Source organism: Haemaphysalis longicornis, unplaced genomic scaffold (genome assembly GCF_048455015.1).
Source record: "Haemaphysalis longicornis isolate Haplotype H1 unplaced genomic scaffold, Haemaphysalis longicornis Haplotype H1 scaffold_7, whole genome shotgun sequence".
Classification (NCBI taxonomy): domain Eukaryota; kingdom Metazoa; phylum Arthropoda; class Arachnida; order Ixodida; family Ixodidae; genus Haemaphysalis; species Haemaphysalis longicornis.
The window spans coordinates 116,980,219-116,994,441 of record NW_027526422.1 but is presented as its reverse complement, the minus strand read 5'-3'; the positions used below and the strand labels follow the sequence as shown (position 1 = coordinate 116,994,441).

The following is a 14,223-nucleotide window of genomic DNA, read 5'->3' as shown; positions in this document are numbered from 1 at the left end:
GAGATAATGGCACGTGGGGAGAAAAATAATCCGAACCCCTCTACTACAGCGCGCTTCCCAGCCAGGGTGTGTCAGGGTGCGTTGAACCCCGAACCTTTTTTTAAATTTTTACACATACCCAGTATATAAAGGTTACACATTATGAATACAAGTTTTCTTTTCTAATAAGGAATAGATTTTTCACAGGAAATGTCTTTTAAAACTGTCCTAGTTTCGAGTTCAGAACAAAAAAAATAAAGAATCACTTTTTTTCTGATATTTTGTGATGCCCGCGTGTGTGCGATTTATTCTGTACGCGAAGGCCACGCACATGACCCTATGCCGACGACTGACACCTGCAGGAAACAGCTGTAATATGGAATGACGACTTTTGTAAACCTCAGACTGTGCCAATGTATATAAACTTCCGATCTATAGCTTCATTCATTCCCTGAAAAATGGCGTGGAAAGCATACATAGTCGCTGCTGTAATTCACTCAGCATTCTCATCTCGCGCGGTACTGGCAAGCCAGACTCGGCCCGAGTTAAACCCCGCTCTCGGGGTATATCAAGACGAGGAAAAAGTAAGTTTTTTTTTCCTTTACTCTTATCTGACTAACAAAAAAGATGGAAAAATTAAAAAAGCATACACGAGGTTCTGCGGTTATTTACGCCTCTTGTACCGGCGATAAATTTTGATAGCTGAATATTTGTCTACGGTAATATGCTGCAGGCATCAAAGGCTTAGGGCCTGTGCCAAACAAAGCTCACGTTACGTTGTCGTAGCGCATGAAAAGAAAAAAATTAAATGCCTTCCGATGCCCTGATCATCTAATGTTAAAAAGACTGTTAGTGTCCCTTGCTTGATTTAGAACCTCTTTATATCGATGCAAGCGATTGCACAAAGAGAGGTCTGCTGCTAATCCCTACGTCCCACTAATCCATACGTCCCTAATGTGCCCATAGTAAATATATACGTTATGCAGAACACCAACTGCTACCAAGTGAAACGTACCTGAAGCACGTTAAAAGGTTCTGGATGCTGTCCCAGGAAGCTGGTCATACAGAAACTCAAATATGTAGCTATTTTTATCGCTTGATTACGACCGCAGTGTAAAGTCGTGGTGGAGCTTAGAACCAGAAATATTTAATTAAAGCCATTTTTCAGCGCGAAGTTTGTTCAGTAGCCGATTGGACTTACGAACCCGCACGTTTCCCCCATGACTACGCTGTCAAGCCGAGTTGAAGCAGCAGCCTACCCTGTCGCGTATGATTTGGGTGCAATTCATTGCAATGCAATGAAACGTGTTTTAGAAAAGACAACTAATAACCACAAAAGCACTCTCATTCAGCGCAGCACTCAATTATTCATTCAGTCGCTCACTCGTTTAATCATTCGTTTGTGTTAAAAATATTGCAACCGAAAACCACATATAATTCCAAGGTTCACGTTCCCCTTGAAACTACCAGTTCATGTAAAGTATTTGCCAGAATTCTACAAAACCACCCAAGAAGCTACCGTGTAATTTTTAAACGAAATCTTTGTTAGCGAAACCGATGGCGTCTTATCCGAAAGCTAAGGCATTTACCCATATAACGTTTGGTCGGCTGAAAGTTCATACAAGAACTCAAGACACACCACGCGTACGTGGAACCGGACTTCTATTTGTTCAACACGGGTACCTAAAAGCCAGCAGGAAATTACGATTCTAGATAAGACAACACACGCATCGATCATGAAGAAGGAATGCAATAGTAGACCAATATCTCATGAACCACGTAATGGTATACTTGTTGATTGTTTGTAGATTTGTCTTCTTAGCGCATAAAAATAATATGGTTTATCTCTCTTTCGTAGGAATCGGTAAAATACGGAAGTGAACTGTGCCATCAAAGGAGCATTTTAATGTTTATTGTGCATGGATATTCACTCGCACATAGCTATTTATATTTCGTCGGTATGGCATCAACTTTATACACCTCAACACTAGACGCTAAATTACACGTGCCGGAGCATTGCGTAAATCCAATTGAAACACTAGAACGAATCTGAACGGGTCGTCGGCGAATCATTTGGTGAAGTCACAGTACGCTAAAGCGAAAGGAGCATGATTTGCGGGTCGGCGGCACTTTTCTCGGTGCACTTGGCAAGCGACGTCCTGCTGGCGGGTCGCTTAGGCAAAAGTGCGACCACGTTGATCCTGCTCCGTGGCCTGTGCGCCAGACGCTTGCGTTGCGACGAGCTGGGCATGTGGAACGGTGCGGCGGCATTCTAAAAGCTGAGCGGCTTTTCACATAAGCGGCGGACAGGTAAACACAGAAGCTTCCGCTGCTACACGCTGCCCTGTCGAGGCACCAACTATAGGCGCTCATTAGCGTCATGACACACCACTTCGCTTCACCTCTCCTCGACGGCAGCACCATCTGCATGGGCAAGTTATAGAGAAGGACATAGGGCGCGGACATGACTTCATAGCTACCCGGGCATGAATTCGTGCCTCAGTCGGTAGAGGTTTTCACACCTCCCGTTGCGGTAAGAGTGATCGTGGGCTGGAAACCTAGTGCCTCCGCGCAAATAAAACGTTTTTAAGGATGTCATTTCCGTGACAGATATGACCTGGGTCAGGTTTGTGTACCCCGGAATACAACACTTTCGTGTTAAAATCATATGATTGGCTTCGTTCTTCGTTTGCAATTCGGATCTTTCAAGGTTTGACGATCGCACTTTCGGCGAAACTTGAAATCACTTTTAGCAAATGTTTTGACGAACTTTGGATGTGCGAAACCTTTCGCGCTTCTCTCAACTTCCTTTAGGGAGGAATGATAAAGCGTCTTCAACTGCAAACGCGAATGTCTCTTAATCAATTCGCTCCGACATATTCGATCTGTTACCACGATAGTTCCCAATTATTAGTATAATTTAGTATACCCCTTAGTATTCGCTGCTTACCTGGCCTGATTAGTGTCTTTAGTAACGCAAAGGTCTTGTGTTTATTTGCTTTCCTCTGTATGTCACCTATTTTGAGGTGGTATTATAATGTACGGGCATGCACCTAAATTCTGAAGTGTTGAAAATTATTCATCGGTAAAGATAAAAGGCGAAACGCAAATTCAGGCCGTACTAGGTTTAGCAGAGTAACATGTGCAGTATATGCACTGTACAATATAGCAGGCGTTCTTTTATTGGTTATTGAAGAGTTTATCCCGAAGGCATCATATTTTAAAGGCAGTACGAGTACAGTAAAACAGAAAACAGCAAATACAAGGTACTTACGATATAACTATTCCCTGTGTTTATATTCGTACAGAAAATTATTACTGCAGCCATAAAACGTGAATTGTTTGTTTTCAGTGCTTTCCCTTTCAAGGAACCCTCTATCAGATACGCAGAAATTTTGAGTCTGATCCTTACTTGGGTGGCACGGCAAAATGCCTTCGGTCAAGCCAGAATGGCCCTACGAACGATGATGGTTCCGTACCGGTGAACTTCCAATTCGACCCAGACGGTTTTATGTAAGTGCTTTGAAATTTGGTTTCTTGGGCGAGTAGGTTGCTCGCAGAAAATTAAACCGCGCACAATAAAATGAGGATAAGTACAGACGGGTCGATGGGACGCCCCCTCTCTACGGAGTAGTTTATTCGAGCAAGACGTCATAGAAAAGCGTGATTGTGTTGTCTCGGAAGAGAGATTAGGCTATATGACGGGAACTGTAGCGGTATATCTGGCTGGTTTTTCGGCTCTTTGGGGCGTGCGCCGGAGCACCTGTTTGGTGCTTTACTTACGTTCTATCAAAATTTAAAAATAAACTATTTGGTAGTGAGCGCTACTCCCGCCTGCTTGTATTTTGTTTTACCCAAATTTCTGCACTCTATTTTATTTTGAACAGATGTAAGCTTTATCATCTTCTCATTGAACACTCTGTGTATAGCCGCGGAAAAATAGTTGTGCTCTTTTAAAGGATTTTACCGGTTTTGTCAAGAAAGCACCATGAGTACCGGAGAAGAAGGTTGTGAACTGCAAATAATTTTGTTTCATTTGGGGCGTATAAATGGTGTTTGATGTAGCGATGGCTGAATTCTATGCGTCCGATATAGGTTCTCTAAAAAATCAGGTAATTTTGGGATGAATCAAAGGAGTAACTGGTGCCTCCGTTTCTTGTCATGTACGGGCGGTCACAAAATAAATCGGACCAAGGTAGCGGTGGGCGATGAGATGACTATCGGAGTGACGTATTCCAGTTGAGCGCCCGCTGTCCAGACGCGTAGAGCGAGCACGCGGTGGACCACGTGCTGCATCAGTTACGGTGACCTCCATTTCGGGCTGACCTGAACCCCACTGATAATGTTTGGGGAATAATGAGAATGCACCTCGCCGAAAGAAATGAATTTATATCCGCACGGCTGACGAGTTGTGGACGGCAGTCAGAGGCGAGTGGAAATGCCTTCTCTTCCGTCCGAAAATCGTGAAGTCTCTCTACGGGTCGCTTCCACGACGCATTCGTGAGGTAATCGACAACGACGGCAACTTTGCACACACCTAGTCGGCTTGTAGTAAATCTCTCCCTGTATCGCCTTTTTTCTTTTAAGAAGCGAATAAAACATTGAGGTTGTTTTCACTACTCGATATCAGCAGCACGTTTGTCACATAACCAGCGCTAATTCTTGATCGCAGAATTACCTAGATGTCAATTTTTGTTACAGGAGATAAAATGAAAACAAAGAGGGCTCCTGACAAGATATTCGTATGAACGGCGCCGTTGTGCGAGGTACGCGGCGGTCACACGCCTCTCGGCCGCTGCCACAAATCCTGCCGCTCGCTCGGAGAAACGCGCAAGGCACCGCCGGATGCCACATTCTAGAGAAACGAAGAGCTCCGGCCGCGATCGAAAAAACTAACATGCATTGACGAGACTAGAACACCACTGCACCCTCAGCTATCTGACAGCAGGCGCTCGGCCGGAAGGCGTCGCGCCGATAGATATCCTGCAGCGCTCCCTCGGTCCGATTTATTTTGTGGCCGACAGTACTTCAGTTCAACACATCGAACGAGCAAAGATATTAGGCGAGAGAAGATGTTTCACGGTATAATCTCGCAAAAGTTAGGCCACCTTTTCTTCATGATTTCTGGAAAACGTGGGAACTACGGAATAAACCACTAACGAACCTTCCCTTAAATCGTCCTCAAAAATGACAGTTGGGTTCGCGGAACGCCGTCCCACCGCATCCGTTGGTGTAATGGAGCTGAATGTTGCCTTCCTACTTAAGATAGGTGTTTTTGGGGTCCATGCCCATCAGTAGTTGTAATATTCCCTTGCGTTTTGTGTGTGTGGCACCGTGGTTCGCAAGGCGCACTTCTTTTAAGCGAAAATATCGGCACGTAAGGAACTCTTTTCGTGTCGTCGTCTTAGCAAGGATAACGTGAAAAGATGTATGTGCTTACATGTCCTAAAATTCTGGAAGAATAAATAAAAGCTGCGCGCGCGTTACTTTCATCATCCCATTTATATAACACGTGTGTGTACATAGTTCACCAGCAATGTATGTTTTGCTAGTCTCTGCAACGGGGGTCAAAACCGAGTTTTTGTCATCGGGCCTTTCGAGGTAACAGATTTTTATTGCATGCAGCGTACTCCGAACTGGATGAGTCGCAATTAACAAAATAATTTCTAATCTTTACGTACTGTTTCGCACAATTCCATTGTTTCGCAACAAAATTTGTAACTATTTCAAATATCAGATGTTCTGTAATTTCTGGTCCTTAAGCTCTCCCTGTAAATGTAATAAACTTGTGCGCAGGCACGTTCGCAACTCATTTTGCGTTCCGTTATGTTAACCCGTGAATGAGGAGTATTCTCAAAGTAGTTACGAAATCGGGGACATAGCGGTACACCTAAATACAGCGGTGTGAATGGCGCTGTGCAGCCTGTTTTCTGGGTTCCTCTGTTACCCCAGACAAAGTTATTTACTTTTGGTATAAAATAAACCCGGCTTAAATAAAACGTTGTTTCGAGGAGAGTGTTTAATATATTGTTTTAAAATACTCGTACTGTTTTCTTGTGAATCGGTTCGGGAAGAGTTTGAATCTGTTATGTATACAAATATTTCTGTCGCAGAAACACCACTTTCACTCTCATGTCATCTCCTGGGTACACTGCAAAGAACGTGATTAACGTGAAGCTAGACGATGGTAAGTGCATCCGAGAGAGCTTTTGCATTGCGGCGTCGTAATTATTTATTTGTTTATTTCTTTATTTATTTATTTATTTATTTATTTATTTATTTATTTATGTTTATTATTTGTTTATGTATTTATTTATTTATTTTTATTTATATATTTATTTAAATACCTTAAGAGCACCGAGGGCATAGCATAAGGGGGGATACATAAAGGAGGTTACGACAGCGTCAGTAAAGAGCATGTCACAGTGATACTAGAAATCAAAATGGCCAATAGCACAAGCAACATTACTAATACACAGTAAGTAACAAACACAGTAAGCAGTCCTCTATAACTAAAAGCATATTACAAAAAATAGCACTAAACATTCTTTACGCATACTTTACAGAATAAATGTAAATGGGTGCTACAAATAATTGCCGACTTCTAATTAGGTTAGTAATGAATATTTTAAAAGCGAGGTTTCTGTAATAGCGACGATGTTACTGAGTAGTGCATTCTACTCGTGTATGGATAACAAAACAGGTGAAAATTGATATTTCTTAGTGCGTGAGTGAATGGGATTGACCTTATGTTCATGATCGACGCGAGCAGAAACACAGGGAGCCGTGTCAATGAATGTTCGAGAAAATAACGAGAAACTATGATATAAACTGCGGAAAAAAGAAAGGTGGGAGTACTTTCTGCGCGTGGCATGCAATGGAAAGTTCAGAAAATGCTTAAGAAATGTTACACTTTGGTGGCGAGAATGACAGAAGGTGATAAATCGAACTGCTATTTTGCACCTATTCTAGCATAACAGACAATATTGCCGTATGGGGATGTGAGATGGTTGACGCGTATTCTTGTGAAGGCCTGTTCACAGCAGCATACCTATGCGCGACGTTTAGTTTCCGAGTTTCCGCACCTCAGGCGGCGTTTCAAAAGACCGAGTTTTCTCAACGATTTGCTCGTGATATATTCAACGTGCCTGTTCCATGCTAAGTCGGAACTAATGAAAATGCCGAGGTATTTTGTCGAAGAAACGGTCTCAATTACGGTGTTGTTAACTATATATCTGTCAGAGGAGGGGTTGGCTACGGAAGTAAATCTAATGTGCTTGGTATTTTCAGCGGTCATGTCAATATGCCACAAATTCTTTTACGAGAAACCCTTATAAAATTTATGCCCTGTGTAGTTTTAAAATTTTCTGGGTCTAACATTGAAACAACACAATAATATTTGACAGCCTTTTCTCTTTCATAATTTTTTTGCGACTTCTTAAACTATATACTTCAAAATATAACCCTGATGCCCTTCTTTTCCGGTATGAGCGTGTCAGTGGGTCGCGACCTATGGCAGAGGGCTCCCCATACGTATAGTTATGGTACTACCCTATGAAGCATACATCGGCAGTAAAGAAGACGATATAGGAAAAGATTTGACCTGACATGATCCGAATGATTCTGAAAGGCTGTGCAATCACTATGTTTCGGCGGCCCGTTGTCTTACAAAGGCTGTACGTCGAATCCCTATTGAGGGCTGCATTGTGTAACCACCGAATAATAGCGGAAGTGTATATGTTTTTATAATCAAATCTAATTGAGTCATCATCAAACCCTTTCCAAATACTCAACCAGGCTGCGCAATAAATATTAGGGACAGCGAAAATTGCTAATAAAAATTAAAAGTATACCTTTCGATCTCAACTTGGTGTACACGTGCTTACAGTTGTATAAAACCTGTGTAGTTGTATAAAACCTGTGTAGTCTGTGTAACCTGTGTAGTTTGGGCGATGGAAATAGAGTAAGCAACAGGACATTTTCCCACGACAAGGATATTATATTGCACAAGACTTCTTATTTGATTCTTGGCTCAAATGTTAGATTGTGCGGCTTTTATTACGCCATGTGGTGGTTCAAATAAGAAAGAAATTAACAAGTATATTTGAACTTCGCAGTATGAATGCAGGCTCAGATATTTCCATTTCTTTTAAACGGCATCGTTCAGGTGAACCGACAGCTTCGTTTACAAACTATACCCTGACACATAATTTTTAAACTAAACTTCTGCTTTTGACTTTGCGACATGTCTCTAGTCAGGAACCCGTTGTTCCGCAAGAACAAGTGCGAGGAACATTATAGGATATATGTTGCAATGGTCTTACGCATTTGTAACTCTTCTGCGTTACCTTTTAAACAAGCCGCGATATCATCTTCACACAGCAAAGTACGAATCACAAACAAAATACAACCTCTTGGACTGTTCATGTAAATATACACGCAATTTGAAGGAATTAAGAGTCAATACTTATCCAGAACATTTGCGTAGTTCTTAGAAAGTGATTTCATCGAAGGCTTGTGTTCGTGCATTTTGAGGGGAAGAACGTGTTCTCAAGCTTGCAGTGACCATTGTAGTCTTTTTTCCGGAAACTTGTCCCAACTTCATTGTGTGTCCTCATTGTATGTGACATGTAAATAAGTTCATTGCAAGTTATGCATGGACAGGATTGTGCGAAGAGTAATTATTATCGTTGGTTATGATCGGGAAGTGCCATTGCTGGCTAATAGGAATCTGTTCGATGAAGTTCAAGCAACTGCTGCCTGTCTTTACAATCCCCCTGTTCTTCAAAAAATTTGAGCCATATAAAAGAAAGGGCCCTTTTCTGGTCCCGAGCGTTCAAGCGATGCCACTGTGGGGAAAATGCGCTTGCAGTTATAAATTTTCTACCTATAAGCCGTCCGAAGGCAGCTCATGGCGTTGATGCTGCACAACCGTCTTACCGGGACCCCAGAATTTCACGGTTATCAGATCTAAAGTGTAGAGAATCTCAAGCTGCTGACTTAAAACGGCGCAGATATGATACTCCTGCAATAATAAAGCATGATGAAACACTTTACTTTCATAAGAAGAACAGTAAACCAATTTACATTTCCAAAAAACTATAGCTACTGGGGTCACATAGACAAAATACCAATGATAAAAAGGCAGCATTTACATCCGCTAGAATCCTCAGCTCAAGAACGTTAACTGCTCAAAAATTTGTTGCTGTACACACAGATGCTAAGACTCAAACAAATAGTCTCGCACACAATGCATATGGCATGCGCATATTGCACGTTTATCCTAAAAGCACTGACCAACATCACCACGCGGTTTCGGATTACCAATTGCGGGTCAGAAATGAGCTATACTGTAACGTGAGCATTTTCACTGTCAAACTTTTCAAGCAACAAAATTAAGAAACCGTCAAGCCTTTTGCTCTTGCAGCGTTTTGTTCTATTGATGGTGCAGTTTTACTACCTACAGTTATGTTTTCACGAGAAGGGAACACATAAAGCTAGTAGACACTATAGCCCTATTATCTAACCTAAGCACTGGTAATCTATAATACGGCCCCTAGGACCAGGGCTAGCCCATTTAAATAATCATGATGATTACAATTTAGATGTTCTTAGAAAGAATTACGTTCGGTGCGTGCGTGAGGTCAGGATACATGAACGCAAGCACGTTGATTTTAAACAGGCCAGTTGCATGCACACAGGGACGGGTATGTAGGTCATTTATGAGTATAATGGAATGTTCGTCCCCGGTACAGTAATATAAATACTTGCTTAGACTGCACCTATAGGATTGTCTCGTTTAGAGAAGCACTCAGACGCTGTAAGGAGGTGACGCAAGAAAGAGTGAAGGTAAATAAAAAACGCGAGCACCTGCCTTCCATTTGGCAATGTAGAGACACGGTAATGAAATGTCTTGTAGGTACAATGCTTCATATTCCGTCGAAGAACAATTTGCGTGCAACGACAAAACAGATTATAACGCAAAACCTACTACAAGCACCCTTTCTTGTGCCAATAGGCAAAATTCAAGAAATGGGCTTGTACGCTCAATTTGGTCGTTAGTATCAGAATTTCCCGACCGGCCGTGTTTATCCTATTATCATCCAGGAGCCCAACCACTGGTAAATCTGCTTCACAGAAAAGCTGAATTGGGCGAGTTGGAACATTCTTCAACGTAATTACGTCTGCGTACGTGATTTGACGAGGAAAGCGAGGCGATACTAGTATACTACATCCTTAAAACTTTACTTGTTGTGCCTCTTGGATTTATGTTTCTATTCTTGGAGCGAGATACTTCTACCAGATTACTTTGCTTCTACAGAGTGTTCACGTCTCTTTCATCAATATTGTTTTCTCGTTTTAAATCCAAATTGCCCAATTTTCGTTTTAAAGCAAACAGTTTTGAGCTGCTGCCGTGGACTTGTTCTACTCACAATCCATCACTTCCAATGGGTCACGCGTGGCTTACACTATTCTACAACTTTTGCGTTCGTTTGTTATGCTTTGTGAATTCTTTGAAAACGGGCCCATTACACTCAATTAACAATTAATTCCAATCAAAATTACCAATTAATGCCTATCCCACAAAGTGGGTATGTTTGCTGAAACAACATGAGCAATGCTTGTTTCACAGCGCGCATAGTGTTGAAACAGCCCACCGGTGGCGTTTAGTATTTGGCTGGGGAGACCGTGCTTGAAAATCCCTCGGATTACACGTCGTTTTATTTATTATTTAAAACCGGGGCCACTTCGTTGAATGGAAAATAAAAAAACAACAACCACGGTTTTTCAGTATGGCGCACTCAAGAATTCGCATATAAAGCTGACATCCTATTGCCGCTATCGCACATCTTTTACAACTCTAAAAATGAAAACCTATCATTGAAGGCGTTTTGCCGGGCTCACATAGTGCTGTTCGAATTTTAATTTCCCGGGGCAAACATTAAAGGTTGCATGAACACGTGAGGAGAGCAAGACATCGGTACGTCGTGCCTGTGTGTATATAGTTAGCCGAAGAGGTGTGGAAGCGTGAGCTTTGGTCATGCCGAACATTAAAAAAAATACCTCATAGGCACCAGCAGGATTCGAGCCTGCGTCTGGTAGACCAGAAAGAGTTAGTGATAGTCGTCTTACTCATTGGGCTACAACCGTGAGTTAGTACCCTAGAGTCAAACGGCTTACTGCCTCGCCTGTAACGGTGGCCAGTGCCTCAGGACCTCCCAATGTTCGTCCGCGTCCATCCGTGCGCACACCACCATCGAGCAAAAAATCTAATCAATTGTAGAAATCAATTGTAGAAAAATTGCTGAAACAGAATTTCGAAAAAAGACATCCCCCTCGCGAGGGGCACGATCAAATGCACAGCATTTCCGAGGGGGTGCGCCGGCAAGTCGTATCTCTTGATCGCGGGACCCGTGTCGCCATCTTTTGGAAGCGCGGGACAACTTGTGGCGCTTTCGAAACAAACGAGAAATGAGTGAAGGATATAAGGCGCGTTCGGTGCATCGAAATCTGTGTCGGTTTCGTGGCTCGGTCGGTTGTGCGCCGGGCACCTTGCGTTCCGCCCGCGGCGTCATGGGTTCGAAACCGGGCGCCGGAAACTGTAATTTCTTCCTGGCTGCGGACTACGACAAGGCGCGCCTGCGGACTACGACAGGGCGCGCATGCGGACTACGACAAGGCGCGCATGCGGACTACGACAGCGCACGCCAACGCCGCGTGACATTGTGAGTTACTAAAATGCTATGCATTTAAAACTTTGCTCGAGCGCGTGCGTGATAAACAAAACCACAAACACAACAGATCTTCCATTAGTTCTGTTCCAGGCAGAGAAAGAATAACAGCTTAGAGGAAAACTTAGGCTTGAAAACTTTGCTGGGTGAAGTGGAGATACGGAAGGCTAGCGATAGCAGCGTTGTGCGTGGCTAGGGTGAAAGAGTGGCACGCAATGCATGTAGTGACAGGAGGGGTCTGAGCGGAGTGGGAGAGAGAGACACCTGTGTATGCGAGCGCGGTGCGACACGGCTGCCAGAGACCGGATGCGCATCATATGCAATTGAATCAGCCTGGTCATGGCGTACGCTCTGCCGCGCAGGTGCTCTCCTGAAAAAGAGACGATGTGTGTGGTGGCGGCGTCAGTAACTGGTCCGTTTTATCAATAAAGTTAGATATGCGAAACGTTCGTGAACAGCTTCTCTATTTCATCAATATTCGCGATTTTAAATCTGTGATGCTTGCCCCCATTTTCTCAACGCTCAGGACCATTTTAGGAACATAAACAAAACGTGTTCCAAAGAATGTTACGAGGTCTTAATACGAGTGTAAAATCGCGCAGAAATATAAAATGTGCATCAGTTACCTTAAATACTATAATGATGTTCTCCAACCTATATCAAACCACTTGGTTACCCAGTGTTTTCATACAAATTTCTTCCAGGATGCTTCTTTTTCCTTTATCCTTTTGAAACCTTCAGCATGTTGCAGGTGTAATAACGGTGGGTGGAATTTGGTTTCACGTAGGCTTTTCGGAGCGATCAAGGTGAGATCAGGGTGGCTCATCGATAGATGAAGAGGTCATCGCAACAAAGCGTGGATACTAGCACTGCAAAGATACAATACACGTGGCTCTTTGTGTCCTGGTATGAGCTAAATTAGGGCCTATTTCTTGTTGCTCCAAAACATAATATTTATTCCACTTAGGCAAAGCCTGTTGTGGAAACTGCTTCGCTCTTCACAACATTCCCGGTTGACACTGCAATGCCCCGGCTTCATGTCACAATAGAAACAGCTCGATGAAAGGAAACAATTGTGTTTTTTTTTCATGTACACATGACCTGTTATTGTCAAATAAATGTCGCACTACAAACCAACCTAACAGCATAACATCGTACAAGTCTATTAACCCTCCGACCCGGCCCGGTCTGGGTCTTTGATGGTTTTCTTTGCAATACGTTGCACCAGTTTGGTTCCTGAAGCCTACTTGCCACTGCATCTGCTTTTTACATCCTGCAAGTTAGTTGGCATAATTTTCTCTAGTATATTCCTTTTTTTCTTATCCTGCGAACACGCAGTTTTGGTAAAGCAGCTGGTCCTGCAACGAAATATTCTTTTGATGAAGGATAACTCTGAAGCGCACATTCTAACCCCTCTTTTTGGCAGGTTCCGGTGAAGTCTTCAACCTGACGGCTGCCTATCGGGATTGCCCAAAGTGCAAGGTCCTTCGTCACAGCTACATAGACAATGGTACGCATCAACGTAAATTATGTCTCTTTGAGAAACACTTATTTCTTCCATAACTTTCTCAAAGGCTGATGTCCTAGATAAGCTGCGCGCAATGGTTTGCAAACGCCGCCACTCCTAAAATTTTGATAAAGTGTGCTCGGCATAATGAAACCCAATGTTCACTGTTCTCGGCCTTTGGGCTCGGATGTTTTAAAAAAATTATGTCAATCTTCATGCCGTAAATACGCAATCTGGGATAGGCTGAAGAGCTTCACCAATTTTGTTTTGTGCTGCATCAAATTGGCCCTATTTCTTATCGCAAGTTTGTGCTTTCAACAATCGATCAATAGAGGCAGTCTAACGAAAATTTGGACTATAAACTCAAGGAGTGTTTGTTTTCTAGCTACAAACTGTGACAGAGAACCCCCCGGAGCCCGTGCTCTTTATTCTCTTGTTGTTTCCAGTTTGAAATCATTTTTAATAGCGGTTTCTTAGGCTATACTACTCTCAAGCCGATTTTTTATGAGGGCTGTTTTGCACTAATGTTTTTTTCTTATGCACCCTGCACGAAATATTACTGCCACCAATGCTGTATACACTTTCTCGCATTTTTAGGTACCGGTTGCAGTTACTGGGTTACCGACAAGGCTTTAAATGATAACAACACCTGTTGCGAGTTTATATACAATCTGATATGCGACCAATCAGAAAAATACGAAATATACAATAAAGACTGTCCCTAGGAGCTGGCGAACAAGGAGCCATGAGCAGAATTCAAGGACCGAGGCCTGAAGACAGCGAATTCCTTACCCTGTATTTCTATTTGCACGATTATTGTGAATAAAATTGTGCAACCATCAATATAAAAAGCAGTTGGCCTGTATTTATGTAAAAATCACTTAAAACGTAACTTTTACAGAAATTGAAAGCCCATCAGCTGCCGGAGACATACTGTTTCCCGGTTCCATTCAAATGTCAGCTTTCTGTTTTTTGACTGGACTGAATGAGCAAAGCAGTATAAGT

At 42.7% G+C, this 14,223-nt stretch overlaps 1 protein-coding gene across 1 annotated transcript; it reads left to right on the top strand.

Moving 5' to 3' along the window:
• Positions 1-410: 410 nt before the first annotated feature.
• LOC144146862 (uncharacterized) lies at positions 411-14,055 on the top strand. Its single transcript, XM_077678822.1, has 5 exons — positions 411-563; positions 3,332-3,492; positions 6,093-6,166; positions 13,138-13,221; positions 13,816-14,055. The coding sequence occupies exons 1-5, from the start codon at positions 438-440 to the stop codon at positions 13,941-13,943; spliced, it is 573 nt and encodes a 190-aa protein (XP_077534948.1). The 5' UTR covers positions 411-437; the 3' UTR covers positions 13,944-14,055.
• Positions 14,056-14,223: the final 168 nt, after the last annotated feature.

Excerpts from the sequence above, each read along its gene's own strand:
- LOC144146862 (XM_077678822.1), top strand. The coding sequence starts at position 438 with ATGGCGTGGAAAGCATACATAGTCGCTGCTGTAATTCACTCAGCATTC. Across the intron at positions 564-3,331 it reads TATATCAAGACGAGGAAAAA|TGCTTTCCCTTTCAAGGAAC; the intron begins GTAAGTTTTTTT and ends GTTTGTTTTCAG. Across the intron at positions 13,222-13,815 it reads TCACAGCTACATAGACAATG|GTACCGGTTGCAGTTACTGG; the intron begins GTACGCATCAAC and ends TCGCATTTTTAG.